At 39.1% G+C, this 25,931-nt stretch overlaps 2 protein-coding genes across 3 annotated transcripts in view; one reads left to right on the top strand and one right to left on the bottom strand.

The window, feature by feature from the left end:
- Nucleotides 1-2,760: 2,760 nt before the first annotated feature.
- Nucleotides 2,761-6,245, bottom strand: LOC124614021 (protein lines). Of its 2 annotated transcripts, XM_047142835.1 has the most exons (3): nt 5,759-6,245; nt 5,534-5,670; nt 2,761-5,415 (listed from the first exon to the last, which is right to left on the bottom strand). In XM_047142835.1, the coding sequence occupies exon 3, from the start codon at nt 5,322-5,324 to the stop codon at nt 3,441-3,443; it is 1,884 nt and encodes a 627-aa protein (XP_046998791.1). In that variant the 5' UTR covers nt 5,325-5,415; nt 5,534-5,670; nt 5,759-6,245; the 3' UTR covers nt 2,761-3,440. The 2 variants fall into 2 exon arrangements, with proteins under 2 accessions (XP_046998791.1, XP_046998790.1); XM_047142834.1 differs by having other exon boundaries at nt 5,534-6,245.
- A 92-nt stretch (nt 6,246-6,337) lies between these two features.
- The window catches only part of LOC124614022 (serine/threonine-protein kinase Genghis Khan), a 349,615-nt gene continuing 330,021 nt past the window's right edge, over nt 6,338-25,931 (top strand). Inside the window, exon 1 of the mRNA XM_047142836.1 lies at nt 6,338-6,441. The gene's annotated coding sequence lies outside the window, so the exon portion shown is untranslated. The remainder of the gene's footprint in view (nt 6,442-25,931) is intronic.

Consider the following 25,931-nt stretch of genomic DNA (forward strand, 5'->3'; position numbering starts at 1 on the left):
ACCATTTATGTCTTTCAGGAAGTGTTTATTGTATACATAGGTTGGAATGTTGTTTCTCCTGTCCTTTTAGAAAGTATCCTAGTTTTTCCCAGATGAACAAAATGTCAGGGCTGCTTCAAAATGATGACAAACTGTCCTATCATCAGGATGTTCTGAAGATGGAGATGACAACAATGAAAAAAAAGAGCACAATACGGCTTCAAATGTGGAAGCCTTTTCAAGTGATGTATCTTAGAATTAATTTAGTAATAAAGATTACTTTATCAGTAAAGACGGGCAGAGTAAATGGCAGAGCAAACCAGATAGTCATAATAGAAAATCCAAAAACCATAACATTTATGTAATAATCCAGTTACTTCAGTACAGACTACTGCACCAAAAGCTACAACGGAAATGTTCTTCCTCTTTATTTTGCTGATACATTGGCGGATGACATTATGATGTACACTAACATGCACATGATGAGCATCTGTGAACAGTTCACTCAGCCTAATGACATACCAAGATACATACAATGTAGAAATGAAAGCCTCTCTGGGTGTCCCACTAAATGTAGGAACTTTTAAGGCTTCCAGTTCCATAGATATGCGAGGTACATACAGGCCCGATTTATTTGCAGTTTCTATGTAATATAGAAGATTCCTGTCTTTATGTCACTGTATTCACTTTGTTGATGAAAAAACTAGGGATGATGATGATGATGATGATTATTGGGGGGGGGGGGGGGGGAGATGTGTGTGTTGTGTGAACTCATTACACCATTGCAAGGAAAGTATTTGAAGTTGTATACTCCTGGAAAATATGTGACAATCGACAAGTAACTCATTCTATTTAGAGGACTGCATTCCTTTCAACAATATCTACCAAAAAGCCAAATAAATGTGGCATAAAGATTTTTTATCTTGGTAAGACTCCAGAAAATGTTATCTTACAAACTCTAAAACAAATGTACACACACAGCCAAGTAGTTCTTTCAACAAACAAAATAAACTTTCAGAAATAGTAAAATGTTTTGTTGTTCCTCATGCAAGTACTGGCAGAAATTTAGCTAATGGTAACACTTATACCAGCAAGTCTCTTCCAAGAATTCTATTAAAAACCACAGGAACTAATTGAAAAATCACACTAGATATTCTACCACAATTTTTTGGCTCAAAACACAAAGAACTGTGGTTTTCAAGCCTGTTCAGTTTTACCAAAGATACAACAATGGTGTCAAGTTCCACCCAAACTATCATCATTTGGTCACAGTGCAAAATGATCTGCTGAAGATACAGACTCCTAAAAAACAAAAAATTATTATGTTTTATAGCCGTAAAAAAAAGTTTTAGACTGAAGTCATAACCTTTACAAATTTAGCACTAGTGGCAAAGTTACAAGACATGAATTTATGAAGGTGTTTAAGGACTTGCCAGTCAACTACGAGGTGCTAGTATGCAAATGTCTGAGTACTGACAGCAAGCATTATATAGTGTGTGTCATAAGCACACTTAGGTGGTCTGCTGATCCTGCGAACAGTTTATACCATGTAATATATTATGCCTTTGTCTTTAAGACAATTGAAACTTCATATTTGAAAACTGGTTATGTAGAAGCAAAAGATGGTCAAACTATGACTAAAATCATTATTATCCTTTTGAAAGTGAATAAATGCATATTACACAATTGTGTAATGAAACAACCAATTGTTTCCTTCTTTATGTTTTAGTGTCAGGTCTCTTGTGTATTTATCAGGCAACAACTCAAGTGTTGGATCACAAGAATTCATCAGAACATACTCCAACAATGTCAGAAGCAAGTTGAGATACCCAAGTTGTTACTGAACAAAGACTTGAAACAAGTCCTATAATATCATAGAGTCTCATTTGTTGTAAGTGGATGCTGCCCCCCCCCCCCTCTCTCTCTCTCTCTCTCTCTCTCTCTCTCTCTCTCTCTCTCTCTCTCTCTCTCTCTCTCTCTCTCTGCACCTTCATCAATTTAGGCTACATATAGTACTCTCACAGAAATGTATCTCCTTCCCCCTCCCCCATATTAAAACAAGGCTTTCATTCTGATACATTTAAACAAAATCAGATTTATTGGAAGATTCCATAAACTAGTCTAAATATTTTATGTGCCATATGAAATAATACCAAATTATTCTTCATTTGGGTTTGAAGCTCTATCTGGATTGCAGGTCCTCTTATTATGAGGACGGGAACTTGGTTTGGTTTGCAAATGCCCTAAAATATTTCCCACTTGAGGGAGGGAGGGGTGGGCGAGGCAGCAATAATTGTTGCAGTGCATATGTCAAGTTAGCAATATACAGTAATTTAAACAGAATCCTGCATAACCCAACAATGAGGGAAAAAATTAAAATATGAACAACAGTACCCACTGACAATGACAAAATGGGGCTGAAACAAGACTGGGCATATATTCACACAGTTCTTTGCATAACAGGTGGACTCAAAATTCAGTAATAATGTAATCTTAATATTTTCTGAACAGATCAACATGGAAAATAAACTGTCTTTAAAATGGACAGGAAATTATTCACTTATCATAAAAATAATGCTCACATTGCAGTACAAAACCTTAAAGACATCATTAAACAACACTGATGAACTGACAAAGTAAAACTGCATCTAGCAGACAATATTTGAGATTTGAAGGCTTTTCTACAGCACCACTTTTTGAATTACACAGCACAACATAACATAAGGACATTAAAACAGGTTAACTGCATGGTGAACACCATTCAACATTTATTCAAATGATCAGAAAGATTATATTAAGTATTAATTATGCCCAAATTATGTATTTAAAATTTGTTTATAATCCAAATGATTTTCATGAAAATTCACAATGTCTTTTCCACATTCTTATATTCAAAAATGAGCATGTTAGTATTAAACAAAAGTTTTGGTGCAGGTAGTAACACCAACTTAAAAAGTATTTTAACATTACTGAAACCAGCTGCTTTCAATGGAAAATTTATATTCAGTGGTCTGAAGTACAGTTAAATGTATGAGCATTTAAATGATCAGCTCATTATTACAAAGGAAATGAGGAAAATACATCATAATCAAGAACTTGCAGCACATGGCAGTTTTTTGCCAAAACTTTGGTAAGGTGTAGCATTAAGCATACTATTTTCTGCATGCAACTTTGTACAGTTTACAGGGGTAACTTATGTTGGAATGGCTTGCTGATATGTGACCATGTTGAATAAAAAAAAATATTAAAACTATATAAATATTAACACCACTGTATAAAATACATATATTTACACTATTTTGGTAAAAAAATATGTTATATGTTGCTTAACTTGCCTTCTGATTTTTTTTAGTACATGATGGAAATATAAATAAACAAGACTAATTATTTCACAACTACACAAAATAAGGAACACAGGCATACACAACTCACTGAGGATAGAGCTTCTGTTAAATCCAATACTAGCTGTCATTAACTTCGTACATCTGTTCACACTTCTCTAACAGCCTCAGCACAGGATTAATATTATACGGGAACAGGGCTTTGGACACAAGCCTGTCAATCGCAAGGCGTAATCTTATTAGAACAGACATCGTGTCATCCAGTTCTCTACCACAACAAGCGACAAAGTCCTCCCAATTTCGACGTATGAACTTCAACAAGCGTAACAGGTACAGCAAAAAGCAAGTCTCATTTGAGACAAGGAGATCCAGTAGCACATCTGGATCATGAGAAACAGCTCTAAGAAACTGTACAAAAGTTGTTCCTGGACTCAATGTACGTCCTAAGTCAACCTGAGTACTGCTTCGGTAAAATAAACCTACAGCTACATCCAAACAACATACCATTCCTTCAATTAAGGCATCATCCTGGTCTGTAAACAACTGAACAACCCACTGGGCAAGAGGTGTTTCAGGGTGAAAGGGAAGCAGTGTCTTCACACAGTTGTCCAACTGACGGAGCACTTCTCTAATACTTCGTTCAATGACAGCCATGTCAGCATCCACATCATCTGCCTCTGAACCAAGGGAACTGTCACTCGAACTATCACATCTTGTTTCTTTCACAGTCACAGCAACACTCTTCAGCACCAGCAAAACCATTTTTTGCAGTAATGGACGATCACCATCACCTGCACCACCACCAAACCTTCCACTACCACCACGATATGGAAGAGTATCCAACAAATGCCAGTCTTTCACACTTCGCACCACCAAATGAGCCAGTGCACAAGGTTCTTCAGCCAATATATCCTGCAATGCAAGTGTACTGCCATAACAAAGAACTTCATTGAACAACGCTAACAAATGTTTCCAAATGCCAGCAGGAACAGCTGAATTGAGCAGTCCTACAAAGCTGTCCAAGTGGGCATAAAAAGGTTTTGTGTCAACTACAGATAGATTTGCTTTAACTGAAATGATTGCTTCCCACAAACCAAGGAATGTTATGATAGATGATTCATGTTCATTAGAGTATGATGCTATCAATCCATCAAATTTTCTGACTACTGCTGGCCACTTAGATTCTAGTGCTTTTATGCACAAGCATTTTACTTGGCTAGTGTCCAAGCTTTCTGGATCAGATAAACTCGTCACAACACAACCAGTTGGTGGCCTGTCCTCACTGTTGTCCTCTAATGGATGATTATCAATATCTTTCCATTCTACAACATGTTTAATTACTTCTAAAGAAAAAGAAATTTTTTGTGGCAATGTTGTAATGAGAATATTTTCTGTAAGGCTTTCTAACCAGGAAGGATTAACGTGAGATTTAGACACTATTAAAAAGGCTGACAAAGCTCTGCTAGCAGCGAAGCATACAAAGGGATCTGGGTGCGAAGAAAACTCTATGAGTTGCTCAATCAAACCGTATTCATTCCTAACTAGAACGTCACATATTTCACCAATTCGACTACACAGAGTGCCTTTCGAATTTTGTTTAATAGCAACTTCACATAAAAGCTGCAATATGCTAACAAATAACAGGATTCTGTCACGGCTCCATTCCGACAGCACTGGTATGCGGTAATCTCCTTGTTCTTCAGACACAAGTTTCACGCCTTGAAAAGGTTTCCACAGACATGTTTCTGACACAGGGCACAAACACTGATTCAGAATGTGCTGCTGTATCGCAGCCAATTCCTCCTCCACAGTCGTATCACCGTCACTCTGCAAATTTATGTCAGTTATTTCATCAACTCTTTGCTTTTTCTTCACAGGCTCACCCATTGTTGGTACCGAAGGTACTAAGGATGTCCTTTTAAGGACCATGAAATTCACTTTAAATTCCTGTAGTGTGGCAAATCTATGGTGATGTATATCCTCACGACAAATATATTGTTGCATGAAGTAGTCCTCTGGGTTTTTGGTGTCATTTCTGTAACCAAAGTTCAACCAACTGTGGATGGTTCTGTCCTAGCGCAGGAACCTCAGAAATCTGCAAAACAAGGGAGTGTAATTAATGCTCTAGATGTTCAGGAGACGTCATCGACTACTAGTGATTAAAATACAACAAGATATTACTTTCGAAACAGTTGCAGACAATGACTACTCACCGAATCTGCCAATCTCATCCCAGGCATAGCGAATTGAAGCAAACTCGTCAGGCGCGTAAACAGATTTTGAAATCTTCTCCATGTAAGTCGATTTAATGACATAGATGCTGTCAAATTGTCGTACAGCAGACACGTACCTATACAATAACGACACATTTCTTACTTTCTTGGCGAAGTTGTCCACCACAAATTCACAGACCATATCACAAATCCACAACAACCCACCATCATGAACAATATGACGCTGTCATCTACCTACATTTAATGTTCATATTTATTCACGCCTACGCATACAACGTTAGCGAAAGTTCACTATGTAAATAAAAACATCAACATTACAAAAAAAATGGGTCAGGCACCGACACTGGTATTTCTCACACGAATATCAACGACCAGCACATATTTTACTTTGATTTAAGAGTAAATATATAGGTATCCGGGTTGTAAGGTGTTCAGTGTTGCCAAATTGGACGTCTGTGTAATTACAGTTTTGGTCACTGTTTACAGGATCAATATTCGTCGAGGCTAAGGAATAGTCTGCAAGAAAATAATGAGTATTTTGCAGTTAATACGAACGGTTTGTATAATAAAAGTACAAACAGAATATTAATGTTAAAAACTGTTCTTGAAAGTACATCAGAGTTTACTAGTTTTAACAAATGCCACTAGCTTTGTCTCATGCAGCACAACTCCTTTGCGAATAATTCGTCAAGTATTTATCAAATTTAATTTGGAAGTAACAGACAACTTGGCAATATTGTTTACATTTCTGACTGCACACTCCCACAATTCCTTTGATGGCTAGGTGTGGCAGCCATATTTTGGAGTCGAAGTAGGGGGTCATGGGGATAACTGAATGACGAAAATGAAGCGACCCCATTAACAAGATAAAAAACTTCGTGTAATCGGTATGACGATTTTAAATAAAATTTGTAAGCATGGATTCAACTTTTAACTATTAACAAAACCATAACAAAAAGAACTGGCTACTTAGCTTGGCCTTTAAATAGAGCGATGATATAGGTTAGCTTCATAGCTTTCAGTATGGGAAATAGGGAGTGAAGCTGAATGAAAAAGAATTCTCGCAATTTGAGAAGTTTATACCTTTGTCTTGCATCCAGCAAACATCCTTTCGCAGTAGCAGAACATGTGATTTGTTGTGTGGTGCGCTCTTGTCTCATGTATATACTAGCTGTCAAAAGACATCATAACAGTAGCACATAGTGTGTGGAATAGCGAAAATGTTCTAGGTTCTGTTAATATTTGTGCTGTTTCTGCGTATCAAACAAGCACAGGTCGCAAATAAAGTGAACAGTGAACCAGTTTGCAATAATATCCTGGGAAAGTTGCAGTCTTTTTATCAGCTACACAAACAATTAATAATTGTAAGGTTCGGGTAAACTACAGGAACTGGCAGGTTTGGGAGAATGAATTAAATGTTCATCATTTATTAGCGAGTAGGAGTATCGAAATTATGTTATTTCAGTTTCTCAATTAATTTGGATGTTTGCCACTTTAGAGCTAACATTAACTGGAATTCCGATTGCTCTGGTGAACGTCTTGGCTGATTAGTTAAACATGCCAGTTGTACATCACCTACAAAATGATTGTGTTGTAACAGCATGGTGTGTGTGTGTGTGTGTGTGTGTGTGTGTGTGTGTGTGTGTGTGTGTGTGTGTGTGTGTTTTGCTTTTTAACAAACTTGATGTGCTACAGACACTTTCACATGATTCCATGCTCAGCAGATTGTCATAATGTTGGTATGTTAATATTAGATTTATTTGATCTGTAGTGACATCACACAAATACAGTGTTATATGTACTGACATTCCTTATGAAACTGAACAGGAATAGTTCCCAAGATCCTAAGAATGAATGAAATTAAAAACGAAAAAAGAAAAAAAAAAGGCTGCTGCAATGTGCCTTTTTAAACTGAAAAAAAGCTTAAGTTAACTTCGTATCTATGCGTTTTTCTATCAGTTATTTATATGTTTTTATATTCACTGCACTTTTTAGCTCAAAACAATGTGAGTTTGGGTGCAGTGCCTCGATGCAAAACTTAGAAAGAAAGGAAAAGAGAGAAATCTATCTGGTCATGTTGAAATTCGTTTCGATATAACAAAGTATTTTACATCAAAGTGAACCCACAGATCTCATGTTGTTTTACTTTTTTTTAAAAGTTTCACATCATTCTTTGTTGCAAAACACCCAGATCAGCCTACAAAAGTGTCAACCTTGAGTTCTTAATTTGGAAACAGGATGAAAATTTCCTACCCAACGCATCAAGTTTAGTGATGAGTAAACATTTGGGTATTCACCAGTTATGTATTTGTTTGTTTATTTTTTTCATTTCAGCCAAAATAATGGTCTTCAGCTCAACACTTGAGGTGATGGGCATTTCGTATATGAAATTTATTCTTCTTTCTTTGTTGGCATTCGTAACTGTCCTTCCATGAAAGTATTTGGCAGTAGTCTGAAATAGTAGTTATAGACACAATCTACATTTTGACCTTTATGTTTACAATCTATCTATGAAATGCAAAATAGTCTCCTCATAACTTGAAAGTGATAGTTGCTAGTGAAGTATGACATTTATTTTGTTTCTTAATTTCAGTTCTGTGACAGCTTCAATAATATTCTACATAACTGGTATAAAAATTGTCAAAAATTGTCAGTCTGCAAACAAACTGTGTCTGTTTTTGTTCAAAGTTGTCATCATCCTTAAGAATTTCGTTAGTCTGCTGATAGTGTAAAGAGTTGCTGTCTTCCTGCCAATGAGAGTTTGTGGCAAAAATCTTGGTCCCCCCCCGCCCCCCCCCCCCCCCTTTTTCTTCGCCTCTCACTGTCTGTGTGTGTGTGTGTGTGTGTGTGTGTGTGTGTGTGTGAGAGAGAGAGAGATTTTTATATCCTGAATTTATATCACTCTTCAAATACATTCTGCACTTTATTGTATTTTACATCTGTTTATTTCCAAGGCTTATGTGCTAGACAGTTTTTGGATTGTAGTTCATGTATAATCATTTAACACTGTACTGTTTTTAACTATGCCTTCACTCATCTCGTAGAGGGAATGTATTAAAGCTATGTACGTAATTATTTAATTTCCCTTTTTACTCTTTACGGGAAGAGTGATTCATAAACAATTTCTTTCTGTTGAATGTGTCCTGTATAATGCATCTTCCAGGGGGTGGGGGGTTTGTCACGAAGATTGAAAAGGAAGGGTGGCTTGCTCATTCCCGGGATAAGAGGGACTCACCTGTTGTGAAGATGAAAGCAGCCAAAGGAACTAATAGTTTCGAAATCTAGGATAATGTATTGTTCTTTTATGTAGATTTCATATTTAGATTTGTTTGCCTTGCCAGTTCACAATCAAACTGTCACCTTCCAACTTAACCTTGATGTCATGCTATGCTACAGATCAATCTTTGTTCCTAATCTACATAAGAAAAGAAAAATATATCAAGTGTTCGGTTTGCACCCATATAATGGGTAGGTTCACTTGGCCCCAAATAAAAACAGTGAACATTGTGGCTCTGGTAAATGGTGCATTCCTCTCCCTGCCCTTGTCAAACATATATGTAGTAGTTCCATATTTATTCCTGGAATATTTTTATTGTGCACATATCCTGTCATCTGTAATTCCATCTTCCATGATTTGTTAGTGGATCAGATTATTTGTGGAGTACGTATCAGCTGTTCTATATGAGAATTAATCATTATAATTATTTTGCATTAATTCTTTGACTAGCAACTAACAATTTACATATGCAACCTATCAAACTAATTGTAGTTTTTCGTATTGGCTGTGGAAGTGTGCCAATATTTTTTCCAGAATTGTAGTTGCAACATTGTTTAATTGATTATTAATGGTGAATTAAATCTCTTACTTTTCCTTTAACTATACAGAAGTTGAACAAAATAACATTATTTTCCTCCTAATAGGTATAGTGTAATGTATAAGTGCCCAGTGTTGATTCAAAGGTCTGACTTTCAATCCCTGGCCAATCCTAGGACTTTTATCTGTCGCTTGTCATTTCTTTCACATCTGCCAGTATTTGTTAACGTGGAAAACATTGAAGTGCGCTGTGATTTGGCAGTTCACTTTAAACTGTAGGTTTTTCAGTTCAAAGGCAAGGTGAAGGTATGAAGTGCACTGTGGTTGGGCACTCCATGTTAAATTGTAGGTTTTCAGTTCAGAGGCAAGGTGTGACACACTGCTTCTAAAGGGCCGTGCCTGGTAAAGCACTACGGTGTTCAAACCAATCTTTGGGTTGATGGCAACTTTACCTTGTACCTATGCTGTAGGGCCACCTTTGGCAACCTGAACTGTCCTTATCCTCCCACGGAATCATACTTATCATTCTGATCGATGGTAAATGGGATTTTATATCATTATTCTGATAGAAAATATTCATTTCTCTCAAAAAGAGGCAGGTGAAGGTAATGAACCCCCAGTATTCTTTCATTACAGGCTATGATGACTGGAATATATTCACCAATGACTATAAAGGCCAGAAGAATCTTGTGACAAGGATGTTTTCATTTTAGAAGATGCAGTTTCCTTTACTGAGATTCCGATAGGGCCTGTCTACTGAAGATGCCATTTATTATTTCACCAAGCATATATTAAAATATTTAAATTAATTTTGTTTATCTTCATTCATCCAAGGGTCATCTCTCAACAATATAGGATTTATCAAGGTAATACAGCGCAAATCAGTAGGTCAAAATACACAACACACAGCATACATATCATGTTTTATGAGGATCGGGCAAGTAGTCCGTGAGAGTAGGACAGGTGGCTGTCTCTGGCCTTGATTAAGGAACCATCCTGGCATTCGCCTAAATAATCCAGGAAAACTCTGATAAACAGAAATCAATGGAAATATTTCCATCTACTGAATAGCGTAAAAGTAGTCTGATCATACCATATTACTATTACTTACTTTGTTTATCATCCAGATTTTACATTCCTTGCAGCATTGAAACCTCTTCTTTGCATTCACTTAGTTTGAACTAAGTTTGTCAGTAGCTGTATCATGAATGTTTTGTATGTGTACTCCAGTCACAGTTTTCATTGATACTGCATTTTCTGTGGGCATATTAAGCCAGGCAATCACTTCCTGACGATAGTCTACTTTTAAGAGGAAATCCCTGTATCTAATGTCCTCGTTTGTACCAGTAATTTAGTTTTTTCTCCACTATTGTATTTAGCCAGCAGTCTTCTTATGAACACTGAATGCTATCGCCACATCAAATTCAATTATTTGAGATACCCCAAGATTTACTATTGTTGTCATAAATGCATCAATGAAGTGCACACAAACAGTTTGCCCCTATTGGAAGTCTTTAGCCTGCTATGTTGATAGCTCTGCACAACTGCATTCTAATAACAGATGTACAAATAGCTCAGAACACTTCAACACACTATGCAAGATATAAGTACAAAGACGCCATCAGTGTTCTATAATTCATAAAACAAGTCCTGGAAGTCAGTGGCTGACACCAGGATGTAAATGTTACTTACTTCAGTGCCAGTAGATGTGGTGAATAGCTATGAAAACTTCCTATGCACTCCACCAATACAATCCATTTGAGGATATATGTTTGTCAATAAAATCAGTTACGGCAATGAGTGCAAAGGTGTCATCTGGCATCTGGAGAGACTTTTCCTCTCATAGCGGAGTGCAGATGATACATTTTAACACAGCAGCAGACTTGTTCAGTTGTAGATATATTCCTTTTTCATGGGAAATACTGTACAAGTTAAAATTATAATGATTTCCTTATATGAGCCTCATTCTCATATAGGCTATCGCTGTGTGGGACAAGTCGTCAAACTCATTGTTGATTTACTTTGACTTATTTCCTTTAGTTCCTGTTGGATCTTAGGGCAGCAGTAAAGACCTTCCACCTGGTTCTGTTGGCAGCCAGACAATTCACTTCACTTCATGTTTTACCAGCTTTCAGTGCTTCTTCTTTCACTGTTCTTTCCCACGTCTCTTTCGGGCGGCCACGTCTACGTGTTCCGTGTGGATTCCAATCCAGTGCTGCCTTTTCAACAGGTCCTTGTTGTTGTGTGTTTTGTGACCAATCCACCTCCATTTTCTTTCTTTTATTTGTTCATGGATTGGTCGCTGGTTTGTCATCTCCCACAATTCGTCATTTGATATAACATCTGGTCACCTCACATTTATAATTTGCCGAAGACACTGGTTTATGAAGACTTACAGCTGGTTTACAATCACGTTTCTTACCTTCCATGTTTCGCAACTATACAGGGGGACTGACTTTACATTGCTATTGATAAGTGCAGCTTGGTTCATGTCGAGATGTTCTTATTATGCCAGACACGGTACAGTTGTACAAAGATTCCGTTTGCCTTCCATATCCGACTCTTTACATCCTCCTGTTAGCTTTGCTTGTTTTTCAGATCGCATTCTCATTTCCTTAGTTTTCTGAACATTTATTTTAAGTCCTGCAATTTCTGCTTCCTCTTTCAGTCTTTCCAGCTTTTCTTCCTTGTCACGCAATCTTTGCGAGTGCAGCCAGATATTGTCAGCAAAGTCAATGTCTTCAACCCTGTCTTGCATTCCCTACTGAATACCTCTTCTCCTATCATCAACAACAACAACTCTTTTCATTACGCTGTACAGTACCAACAAGAAGAATGTAGGTGACAGAATACATCCCTGCCTCACCCCAGCATTTGTTTGGATCGATTCATTAAGTTTCCCATTGTGTAGCACCCTACATTCATATCAATCATACATGGCTTTAATAATATTTATTATCTTTAATGGTATTCCATATTCTTCCAAGGTATGCCACAGAACTCTCCTATTAAGAGTGTCAAATGCCTTTTCAAAATCAATAAATGTAAGGTAGTGTGTGTTCTGCCATTCTGCACTTTGCTCAAGTATTACATGCAGTGTGTTGATGAGATCAACAGAACTTCTGTGCTCTCTAAATCCAACTTGCTCTTATCTCAGTCGTGCCTTGACTGAGTCCTGGATATCATTTAGAATCAATCTACAGAGTACTTTACTTAGTACAGATAGGAGGCTGATGCCTCACCAGTTATTGCAGTTGGTAGTATCCCCTTTCTTTGGCAACTTAATAACCAGCCCTTCTTTCCAATCCTTTGATATTTTCTCTTCTGACCATATCTTCTCAAACAATGGATGCATTAAATTTACCATGGTGTCAATGTCTGCTTTTAGCACCTCAGGTGCAATATTATCCACTCCTGGAGCCTTCCTGTTCTTTGTCTGTTTGAGAGCTATTTTAATTTCAGTCTTGGTGTGTTTACATTGATTCTGTCACTGGCATATGGAAAATTCCATTGCCTCTTCCTCTCTTCAGGTTGCTCTCTGTTTAAGACTTCAGAAAAATGTTTTCTCCATCTTCTAAGTTGGTCTTCTTCTGTTGTCAACAGTCGACCCTCCTTGCTTTTCACAGGTCTGTTCTTGTTGAAACCTTTTTTGGATAACACTGTAGTGTTGCGGTACAGTTCTTTTGCATCACCCCTTGCTGCAGCAGCTGTCTCTGCTCTCAGAGCTTGCTCCGCCATCCACTTTCTCTTATCATTCCTCACACTCTCTTTATTTGAGAGTCAGTAGCTGCCCACTCAGCTTCCATTCGAGTTTTCTGTTGCCTTGTTTTACTCATATTTAATTTTGCTTTAATCTCCTTTCTACAGCTGATCAAATTCCATGTACACTCAGACATCCAGTCTTTCTTCAAATGGTTTTTAAAGCCAAGGACCTGTTTGCACACATTGCAATAGACGTCCTTAATTTGAGTCCATGTATCATCAACACTATATTCATCATTTTCCTGTGTTTCTCGGAGTGCCTTGTAGCGGTTCCTTAGCTCAGTACAGAAAGCTTCGTGTTTTGCTGTTGTTCTAAGTTTTCCCACATCATATTTTTTTGTTCCGTTGTTCAAACTTCCTATTTGTACCCATGATTTTAGTCTAAAAGTTGCAACAATAAGGTGGTAATCATCGCCAACATCAGCCTCGCATTTATTTGTCACGTTCATCAGTGACCTTCTAAATTTTTTGCTTAGTGCTATATGATCAATTTGGTTTTCTGTTCTATGATCAGGGTATACCCATGTAACCTTATGGCAATTCTTGTATGGGAATAATGTACCTCCCGTCACCAAATTGTGACTGGCATAGAAATTTGAAACATATCCCCATTTTCATTCATTTCTCCATACTGTGGAATTCCTTTACGTGCTCTAGGCTTTCATTGTTCTTCCCGACTTTTGCATTTAGGTCTCTCATAATAATCAAGATGTCTCTCTTACTGGTACTTTTAATGGTGACACTTAAAGGAAAGGTAAAACTCTTTTTATTTCTGTTCAGTATCTGAGGTTTCTGTAGGAGGACTGTGACATTTCGAACATTTGTCTTAAAACGTGCTGTCAGTAGTCTTTCTGAAACCAGTTTCCATTCCGTAAAGCTCATTTTCACTCCTTTGGTTAACAAAAGTCCAACTCCATTTCTGTGTTCTGCATCCTCTCCAGTGGGTCCAGAGTATAAAAAAGTGTATCCACCTTGTGTTTGGATTTCTCCAAATTCTAGCCATCTCACCTCACTAAGTCTGAGACCATCCAACCTGTAACTTGCCATCTCCTTTGTAACCTGTTTCAATCTGCTGGCTTCTCTCAATGTTATAATATTCCAGAAACCTATTTTTGTTGTCCTTTTCATGCCAAAGGTCATCATATTTGAGTCCGTCCGGCTGTTCTTTTCTGCTGTTTTTTAAATCATTTGTTTTTGGGAGTGCTGGTGATTGGCCCACAGCTCTCTAGTCTGGTGGTGGTGCTGCCACCTAAGAGCCTCCAGACTTGCCCAATTTTCATTTAAGCGTTTACTCCCTTAGGGCGGCTGGATTCCGTATGCCTAAGAGTCCCCCCTACCCTTTATTAAGATTTGAGATGGCAGGAAACGGACAGGGTAAGGACGGCTTGGGATAGGTGAAAAGGACCAGTGGGCCATTGTGGGATACACTTTGTCTGGCTCCTCCCCCTTGGCCAATCCAGCATGGGTGACCCTGATGGTAGCTAAGCTACTGCCAGCATAGCCCTCAGGATCTAGAGCACGCAAACCTCCTCACCCGCATGGACAGTGCTACTGTAAGGTGGTGTCCCCTGAGGAGGAAACTCATTGCTAGCATGAAAGATTTTCTTCGCAGTCTAACTTTCTTTTGAAATTGTGTTCTCTAGAAGTTGTACTCTGTGCTCCTTTTGCTGCTGTGATAGTTCGGCAATTAACTCACATGCTGGATATGTATATATCTGTTACTTATGTTTACTTTCTATAGACAGATAAGTATGTATAATTTTAACGTAATGGCTAATAGCACTCGTATTGAAGTGTTTGTGGGAAAAATTATGCTATTTCTTTGCTAACATTTTTGTCTTCAGTCGTCTGAACTTCAGCTGCAATATTCCTAGCTGCTGCTGTAATTCTTTGCTTACAAGAATCCTTCTAAAACTCAACCTCCAACTAATTTTAAAATCTCTGTCCCTTGCCTTGCTCTTTCTGGCAATATAAACGTGAGCATAAGCACTTAGAAGATAAATTTTTATGTGTTGGTATTCTTCTTATTCCTTTGCTACAACCACTTAGGGTTGCTGTCCAGCAGGAGAATAGGTGCAGATACTGCATGCCTTCTTCCTTGGAGAAGATGGCGGAGCTGCCGTGCTCGTAGCTGAAGATTGTACACCCCCTTCCCCCTTGGGGAAAGAGCTGGTAAAGCCATTGATTTGTTTCTGTGGAACTTGTAACCTTCCCTCCCATGGGGGGAAAGAGTGACCAGGAGTTGCAGCATCACAGGGGAGATCCACACGGATTCCAATTCCGCTCCACATGGGAGCGATGCCTAATCCAGGCGATGTGGAGCGTCTGTATCTGAGGAGCCATAGGCAACTGCAGCCCAGATTCCGGAACCAACATCCGAGATTGAGAGTTGTCGCTTTGCAGACTTCTTGGACAGCTCAGGCATGATGGCAAACACACGGATACGAATGAACACAACTGGAGAAGAAAGAAACAGATTAACAATAGGACATCATGGAAGGAATGATGGTGTAAAGCCAGGGAAGGTGCAGCAGCAAGGAATGAACACAGAAGGAGAAGGGCGGAATGCAGGAGAGATTGGTCCATTGAGTGCCTGATGCTGAAGCATGCTTAGGTGCACAGAAAGGAAAAGGAGGGTTTGGCTCATGTAAGTGGTGAGGAATGTAAGGTCCCATAGAAGTTGTGTAGTCCAGCAGAGCTGGCGAGTCTGCAGGCAAGAGGCTGGTACAATGGAAGATTCTGAAGAGCAAGAAACTACAGCAGGCTGGCTGAACGTTGGAGGCGGATGATCCTTGGAGCTCTGGAGGCAGATGATCCTGGAGGCACTTTTGACCCTGGATGTGGAGGACGCTGGAAACCAATGAACCCATTCATGGACGGAGGACGGCAGCAGTCAGTGCAGCAGAACTGAGTTAGAGTGCTGCGGCCAATTGATGTCCATAATAGTGCCACCCTTGAGAATAGGGCCCGCCATGGCTGCAGTGTGCAGATGCAAAAGGAAGTTGTGGCGGAGGGCAGTGGCAGCTGGATGGTGGATGGAACTCAGTGCTGCTGGGACATACTGCAACCCTCTATCTCAGAAGTCTGAAAATGTCGAGAGTATCACGTGTGAAGTTCACGCAAAATAAGGCGTGCTGCAATAGAAACAATGTTACGTCGAGGGCAGAAAAGTATGAGATACTGAACCAGAGACAATCAGATAGCTTGGTGGTAGTGACTGGGCAAAAAAAAAAAGGTGACACTACAGCCAGATGGGTAAAATTTGGCAGGTGTAATCGGTAGGTGGAACCTTCACTTTGCACAACCTAGGCAAAAAATGTAGCAGATCGTTGTGAACCCTTGTATCTCAGAAATTGTTGCCAATCCGTTATGGTGGATGATACTGTGAAAAGCAGTGCTGGAGGTAGCAAAAAATGTGTGATTTCACCTCCAATTCCTATATCTGAAGCAGCTCAAGAAGATGGCCTGCCATGGCTCAATATTTGAATGCAACAGGAAGAAGCATTGGGCAGCCAGAGGAAGGCAGTGGCTGGATGGCAGATGAGAGACTGAAAATGTCATGATTGCCACTTCTTCAGGTATTGGGATGAGAATGGGGAGGGGGGGGGGAGGGGGAGAAAGATTGGTTCCCCTCAGTGCCCACAGTGAAAACGGACAGACCAAAGTGGAAACTGTGTCACCAGTGATGGAAAGAGGCTTTGCAGAGAAGAGTTTTGTCATCACCACCAATCTATTATGGTGGACAAGGCATGGAGTGATGGTCAAAACTTGTCCTCACCGCCAATTTGTTATGTACTGAGTTATGGTACATAACAATAAAACTGCAACCAAGTGCACTGGAAATGATACTTGCGTATTCATGTACAATTACAGAAAGAAATAACGCTACTGGTTGATGTTCAGATGTGATGTGAATCACTGGTAGAGAGAGCACATCAAGTAACTCCATAGTAAGGCTCATCATGAAGCCCTGGCCCAGTGAGGCATAGCACGAGGCATAAGTCTGGATGTTTTTGTCCTCTTGAACAAGGTTCTTCCCAGATTCCTGATGGTCAAAGCCATTTGATAGTATACTCCATATGATGAATTGTGGAGCGGTCTGCGCAGTTGCCTGGATTAATTGCGAACAATAACTGAGTCTGGAGTCTGTGCAATGGCAGGAGTACGGCTGAGGCCGAGGTATACAGTGTGGATAGTTTATGGCAAGTGGTTTGCAGAAAGTAGTAGTCTTGCACTGGCTGTACCTCATGTTGTCAATTGGAATGCCGCCTGTCAGTGAGTGTAGTGCTTGCAGTGGTGATGTCCTGAGTCCTCATTGATAACAAACCACATTGTTATTGTTGTTGCTGTGTTAGCTCGCTACCCGGAAACTGTTGTGGTTGTAGCTGGCCTGCAGGCTCCTTTGCAGGATGTGGATGATGCCTGAGGCTATGCTAACTGCAGGACATGGGTGTGTCTGCTGTTGCTGACGGGTCAGAGAGTAAGTGCAGATACTGCAGAATAGTTTTTTACAGTGAGCCCAACTTTACTTCTAGTTGTTAATCTTACAGCCCTTTTCTGCAGTTTAAAAATTATGCACATGTCTTGTGCCTTTGATCCCCAGAAAAGAATCCCATTGGTAAGAATTGAGGATTTGTAGGAACAGTGTGTCACCACATGACATTGGTTGTTACAAACTGCTGGTAGAACCCTAAGACCATAACATCTGACATTCTTTATGCCAATATCTTTGTGTGTTCATTCCACGTTAACTGACAATCAATATTCAGCCCTAAGAACTTCTGATTATTACACCATCAATAGATTTACCATCTATGATTAATGTGACAGTTATTTTCCTTCTTCAAGCTGAAGTGCGTACTGTTTGTTTCCTTTATATTCACTGTTAATTTAGTACCAGCTGCCCAGTTGCCGCTTTTATTGCTCTAATAGGAATCCTAGTGTTTTAACAATGACTGTTGCATCCTGTTTTCCAGATAAGACTGGAAGCATTTTTTTGCTATTTCTCTTGTACATAGTGCATCTAACTTGTTTAGTAGCATTTTATGGTCAACAGTATCAAAAGTCTTGGACAAATCAAAGAATCAAATACACTGGAGCATGTTCTTGTTATAAGAAACCAAATGTCAGATACACTTCACACCTTAGCAATTAACTGACTTCAGTGAAAGTTTCTTGCATTACCAGCCTTAGTTTAGTTACTGAATTGTAAAGAAAACTGGATAAGGTATTACAATGGTTTAGAGACTGAAGGCAAATTTGCAAGGAGCAAGAATTATCTTGAAGAGAACTGTCTATTGATACACAGTCAACATGGTTTTAGAAAACATTGTTCTTGTAAAACACAACTAGCTCTTTACTCACTTGAGTTGTTGAGCACTATTGACAAGGGATTTCAAATCGATTTTCTATTTCTAGATTTCCACATGCCTTTTGACACTGTTCCTCTCAAGTGGCTTGTGGTCAGATTGCATGCTTATGGAATATTGTCTCAGTTATGTGACAGGATTCGTGATTTCCTGTCGGAGAGATCACAGTTCATAGTAACTGACAGAAGGTCATAGAGTAAAACAGAAGTGATTTGTAGTGTTCCTCAAGGTAGTGAGCAATACTGTAAAAGTTGTATGGCATAAAAAAACACAGTAAAGTAACCAGTTGATTTGTATTGAGGCATTGCATGGTAGATAGGCATATAAACCATAACAGGTACATGGTAGCTCAGCTTACACACATAGATTTTAATAATAGTACAAAACAGAGATACCGTGTCAAGGCAAAAATGTAGTACAGCTAGTTTGAGAATGTATTGGGTGGAGCAAATGAAGTGAGTAACAAAGAAAGAAGGAGCAAAAGATGAGGAGTGCTGTGAGAGGGGAAACAAGGTAAGAGAAGAAGAAAAGAGTGTAGCACCACAGAGAGATGACGATCATGCATGCCAGGGCGGTAGTGTGTTCCCCACAGTGAGGTAGGGATTGAGGGTAGGGAGGAATAGGACTAGGACAAAACTGCACACAATAGTTGCCAAACTGTCACTTCAAATGGTCACATCTGTTAAATGACTGGGAGTACATGTATTGGATGATTGTAGGAAAGGTTCAGGTCAGACTGAGATTCCTTGGAAGAATACTTGGCAAGTGAACTCTTTCCATGAAGGAAATACCTTACAAAACTTTTGTTCAACTGACATTTGAGTATAGTTCCTCAGTGTGTGATGCAAATCAAGTAGCATAAGCATTGATAAATGAAAAAGAAAACATCCAAAAAAGAACAGTATCTTTTGCCACACGTTATTTTAGTAATTGTAAAAGTGTTACAGAATTGCCCATCAAACTCCACTGACATAATATAAGAAAGACATTGTGCATCGTGGTGTGATTGGCTGTTAAATTCCAAGAACGTGTGTTCCTAGAGGGGTCACCTAACATATTACAACATCCTAAAGATATATTGCAGTAAGGTCATGAAAACAAAACTCAGAGTATAGATGTAGTTGTAGATGAAGAGGCAGGAAGAAACCTGAGAGAAGATTTTGGATAAAAATTTGTAGATTGTATGGAAAAACTGGTAGAAGCTGACCTCGGGGAAGATCAGTTTGAATTCTGTAGAAATGTTGGAACACGTGAGGCAAGACTGACCCTATGACTTATCTTAGAAGATAGATTAAGGAAAGGTAAACCTACATTTCTAGCACCTTTAGACTAAGAGAAAGCTTTTGACAATGTTGACTGGGATACTCTCTTTCAAATTCTGAAGGTGGCAGGAGTCAAATACAGGGAGCGAAAGGTTATTTACAAATTGTACAGAAACCAGTTGGCAGTTATAAAAGTCGAGGGGCATGAAAGGGAAGCAGTGGTTGGGAAGGGAGTGAGACAGGGTTATAGACTATCTCCGATGTTATTCAATCTGTATATTGAGCAAGCAGTAAAGGAAACAAAAGAAAAATTTGGAGTTGGAATTAAAATCCACAGAGAAGAAATAAAAACTTCGAGGTTTGCAGATGACGACATAATTCTGTCAGAGACAGCAAAGGACTTGGAAGAGCAGCTGAACGGAATGGACAGTGTATTGAAAGGAGGATAAAAGATGAACATCAACAGAAGCAAAAGGAGGATAATGGAATGTAGTCGAATTAAATTGGGTGACGCTGCGGGAATTAGATTAGGAAATGAGAGGCTTAAAGTAGTAAATGAATTTTGCTATTTGGGGAGCAAAATAACTGATGATGGTCGAAGTGGAGAGGATATAAGATGTAGACTGGCAATGGCAAGGAAAGCGTTTCTGAAGAAGAGAAATTTGTTAACATCGAGTATAGATTTAAGTGTCAGGAAACCATTTCTGAAAGTATTTTTATGGAGTGTAGCCATGTATGGAAGTGAAACGTGGACGATAAATAGTTTGGACAAGAAGAGAACAGAAGCTTTCGAAATGTGGTGCTACAGAAGAATGCTGAAGATCAGATGGGTAGATCACATAAGTAATGAGGAGGTATTGAGAGAATTGGGGAGAAGAGAAATTTGTGGCACAACTTGAGTAGAAGAAGGAATTGTTTGGTAGGACATGTTCTGAGGCATCAAGGGATCACCAATTTAGTATTGGAGGGCAGTGTGGAGGGTAAAAATCATAGAGGGAGACTAAGAGATGAATACACTAAGCAGATTCAGAGGGATGTAGACTGCAGTAGGTACTGGGAGATGAAGAAGCTTGCACAGTATAGAGTAGCGGGGAGAGCTGCATCAAACCAAGCTCTGGACTGAAGACCACGATAACAACAACAACAACAACAACAACAACAACATAACTATCAGACAGACTAAACTTAGAGGGCCAGAGTGAAATAGAGGTTAGTAAGAAGTTTGTGGGAGGGTGGGATGGTGGGGGTAGGATGAGGTATGAACAGGAAATTAGTAGACATTGAGGCCAAGAGAATTGTAGAGCTATCAGAAATTGTAGCAAATCTGTTTAAATCATCTATTCTATTGTGTAAGCATTCTTTAGTACTCTATACATCTGTTCACCCGTTTGCAGTAATGCAAATGGATAAGTGAGCAAAGTCATTTACACACAGTACATCATGAGAAAATGTCCTACAATAGATATGGAAGATATTTTGTTTTTATTTATTTATTTATTTACATGTCAAGTTCCGTAGGACCAAATTGAGGAGCAAATCTCCAAGGTCATGGAATGTGTCAGTACATGAACTTACAACATAAAAGTAATAACAGATAAAAATAAATGTTCATGAACCTGAAAGAAAATCAGTCCATAAGTTTAAGCAAACGTTATCAGCAATACAAAGAGAATCAGCTTAATTTTTCAAGGAACTCCTCGACAGAATAGAAGGAGTGACCCATGAGGAAACTCTTCAGTTTTGATTTGAAAGTGCGTGGATTACTGCTAAGTTTTTTGAATTCAAGTGGCAGCTTATTGAAAATGGATGCAGCAGTATACTGCACACCTTTTTGCACAAGAGTTAAGGAAGTCCGATCCAAATGGAGGTTTGATTTCTGCCGGGTATTAACCGAGTGAAAGCTGCTTATTGTTGGAAATAAACTAATATTGGTAACAAGAAACAACAATAAGGAATATACATATTGAGAGGCCAATGTCAAAATACCCAGGCTCGTGAACAGAGGTCGACAAGAGGTTCGTGAACTCACACCGCTTATTGCCCGAACTGCCCGTTTCTGAGCCAAAAATATCCTCCTAGAATGGGAAGAGTTACCCCAAAACATAATACCATACGACATAAGTGAATGAAAATAAGCAAAGTAGACTCATTTACGTGTCGAAGTATCACTCACTTTCGATACTGTTCAAATAGTGAAAATGGCAGTATTAAGTCTTTGAACAAGATCCTGAACGTGGGTTTTCCACGACAGCTTACTATCTATCTGAACACCTAGGAATTTGAACTGTTCAGTTTCACTAATCATATGCCCGTTCTGTGAGATTAAAATGTCAGGTTTTGTTGAATTGTGTGTTAGAAACTGTAAAAACTGAGTCTTACTGTGATTTAACGTTAGTTTATTTTCTACAAGCCATGAACTGAGGTCATGTACTGGACTACTTGAAACTGAGTCAATGTTGCACACAACATCCTTTACTACCAAGCTAGTGTCATCAGCAAACAGAAATGTTTTAGAGTTACACATAATACTAGAGGGCATAGCATTTATATAAATAAGGAACAGGAGCGGCCCCAATACTGATCCCTGGGGCACCCCCTACTTGACAGTACCCCACTCAGATCCCACTTCACAGCCATTATCAACATTGTGAATAATGACCTTTTGCTGCCTGTTGCTAAAGTAAGAGGTAAACCAATTGGGAGCTACTCCCCTTATTCCGTAATGGTCCGACTTCTGGAGCAATATTGTGAGATCAACACAGTCAAATGCCTTTGTTAAATCAAAAAATACGCCAAGCGTTCGAAACTTTTTGTTTAGCCCATCCAGTACCTCACAGAGAAAAGAGAATATAGCATTTTCAGTTGTCAAACGACTTCTAAAGCCGAACTGTACATTTGATAACAAATCGTGTGATATAAAATGATCAATTAACCTTACATACACAGCCTTTTCAATAACTTTTGCAAACACTGATGGCATAGAAATAGGTCTAAAATTATCTACATTATCCCTTTCTCCCTTTTTATAAAGCGGCTTTACTACTGAGTACTTTAATCGCTCTGGAAACTGACCATTCCTAAAGGAAAAATTACAAATATGGCTAAATACAGGGCTAACATGTGCAGCACTGTACTTTAATATTCTACTAGACACTCCATCATAACCATGAGAGTCCTTAGTCTTCAGTGATTTAATTATTGACTCAATCTCCCTCTTGTCTGTATCACAGAGGACTATTTCAGACGTCAATCTCGGAAAGGCATTTGCTAAGAAATTTATATGATTTCGTGTAGAAACTAAATTTTTATTTAATTCACCAGCAATGCTCAGAAAATGGTTAAATACTGTACACATATCTGATTTATCGGTAACGGAAATATTATTACTGCGAACTGACTTTATATCATCAACCTTGTGCTGCTGACCAGGCACTTCCTTCACAACTGACCATATGGCTTTAATTTTATCCTGTGAATTAGCTATTCTATTTGCATACCACATACTCTTTGCCTTACTAATAACATTTTTAAGCACCTTACAATACTGTTTGTAATGGGCTACTGTAACTTGATTGTGAGTACTTCTAACATTTTGATATAATTCCCGCTTTGTTCTACATGATATCCTTATCCCACTAGTCAGCCAACCGGGCTGTCCATTACTGCTAGTATCCCGTTTAGAATGTTCTAATGGAAAGCAACTCTCAAAGAGCATGAGAAATGTGTTATGGAAAGCATTGTATTTATCATCTATATCATCGGCACTATAAACATCTTGCCACCCTTGTTCCTTGACAAGTTTTGAAAAACTCTCTATTGCTGTTGGATTAACTTTCCTAAGTAGTTTGTGATTAAATACGACATTGGTTGGACTACAAAAACCTTTTAGTGTGAAAATTTGTGCATCATGGTCTGAAAGGCCATTTACCCGTTTACTAACAGAATGCCCATCTAGTAATGAAGAATGAATAAAAATATTGACTATGACTGTGCTACTGTTCCCCGGCACCCTAGTTGGAAAAACACAGTTTGCGTCGATCATATGAATTTAGGAGATCTACCAACATCCTTTTTCTTGCACAATCATGTACAAAATTAATACTTAAGTCACCACATATAACTACTTTCTGGTACTTCCTACAAAGTGACTCAAGAACCCTCTCTAGCTTAAGCAAAAATGCTCTGAAGTCAGAGTTAGGGGACCTATAAACAACAGCAATTAGAAGTTTAGTTTCACTAAATTCAACTAATGCTGCACAACTTTCAAATATCTGTTCAGTGCAGCGTCGTGATATGTCTATGGACTCAAATGAAATACTGTTTTTTACGTACAGAGCCAATCCACCACGCCGCAAGGAACTCCTTGAGAAACAGCCAGCTAATCTGTAGCCTGGTAAAGGAAGCCTCTGAATTATCAAATTATTTAAGTGGTGCTCTGATATACCAATAATTTCAGAGCTAACATCTATTAGCAGTTCACTAACTTTATCTTTAAGATTTAACTGTAAGATTGTTGTCATTGGGGTCTTCATACCAAGTGGGATATCACAGAGATTAGCATGATGCACTTGCATTGACGGGAGTCAAGGTTCAACTGGCCAACTTGTTTTAGACTTTATGTGGTTCCTCCAAACCAGCTAAGATGAATGATGGGATTGTTCCTTTGAAACATTATCGGCCTCCTTTTTCATTCTTACCCTGTTTTACCTTTTACTCTGCCTATAATAAGCTTTTTGCCAACAGGGTATTAAATGTGAATCCCCCTTTCTTCAAGATCTTTCTCCTTTTGTTGTTTTGGATATTATGCAGAAGCCATGTGCCTTTCTGTTTGCTACATTAATTTTCCACGATGTGTATTCTGTCTTTTTTGTGCAAGCTGTAGCACAAATCATTACTTGCCGGAGCTGGCTCACATCTCTTTTTGAAAGTGTCCCCTCAGCAACTATGATATCCCATCCCTTGCAACACTACTTCCATTTCTTTGTTGCACCTCTGTCCTTTTACTGTTCTTTTACTCTTTGCCTTCTCATTGGCTGGTACTCTTGGTGCTGATTTTGCTTGGATCTGCATTGTGATTCTGGTCACTTGTTTTCTTTGTGCTCATCACACAACAACTTATTTTATTCTTAACTTGTTGGGTTTGACTTGCTACACCTTTTCCAGATTTTACAAAAGTGTGGAACAAGCAGGGAAGGTCTTCCAAAGCGGTGTACATTCCACCTTTTGTGTCTTTCTCTCTTTGCACTATTCCTTTCTTGCAAAGCTAGTGCACCCAAACCCAACATCTTAGCCATTCTGTTGGGGGGGGGGGGGGGGGAGGGGGGGGGTCTTCAAGTATTTGCATGGTGGTAGCCCCCTGGCCATGTAGGGATCACGCTGTTAGTGCCTGAACTGAAAACTCATGCAAGCCAAGGACTATCTGCCCATCATGGCTGGGGCACAGGGACTCCACCTCCCTTCTTCTGCTTGGGGACTTTAGCGCACACCACCTCCTGTGGGATAGTACTGCTTGGTCTGATAGGAGCCTTCCAATTGACCAGCTTCTCAGCCACATTTCTACTGCAGAAGTGACAAATTGAAGACAACATCTTCTCAGGGTCTTTAACCATATTTGGCTCATCATGGCAAAATAGCATAGTTATTTCTATCCTTAAGTCAGGTAAGAACTCTTAACAGTTACTGGCCAGTTGCGTGACTAATGTCCTCAGTAAGCTGCTTGAAAGGATGGCTGTGTGCAGATTATGCTGGGTACTTGAATCACAGGGCCGTTTGTCTCCCATCAGTGTGATTGCTGGGAGGGATAATCCGTAACAGACCATTTGCTTAGGATGGAAGCAGTACTCTGACAGGCTTTTTCTAAATGAACCTTATCACAGTCTTTTTTTTTACCTGTATAACTGCATGGCATCATAACATTTTACTGACCTTCCATGACTGGGACTTTTGAGGCCCTCCTGCTGATTTTGTTCATTAGTTTCTATTGAATTGGTTATTCTGGGTTAGAGTTGGCATTTCACTCAGTTCCCCACAGGCCCAAGAGAACAGAATCCCATAGGGTTCTGTGTTGAGTGTCATTCTCTTCCTCATGCCATCAATGTGCTAGTGACCTCTGTTTGTCACTGATCACCCCTATGTTGTATGTTGACAATTTTTGCATTTGATACAGCTCC

The sequence above is a fragment of the Schistocerca americana genome, chromosome 4, assembly GCF_021461395.2.
Source record: "Schistocerca americana isolate TAMUIC-IGC-003095 chromosome 4, iqSchAmer2.1, whole genome shotgun sequence".
Classification (NCBI taxonomy): Eukaryota; Metazoa; Arthropoda; class Insecta; order Orthoptera; family Acrididae; genus Schistocerca; species Schistocerca americana.

Coding starts and splice junctions, on each gene's coding strand:
- LOC124614021 (XM_047142835.1), bottom strand. CDS start 5,324: ATGCAACAATATATTTGTCGTGAGGATATACATCACCATAGATTTGCC.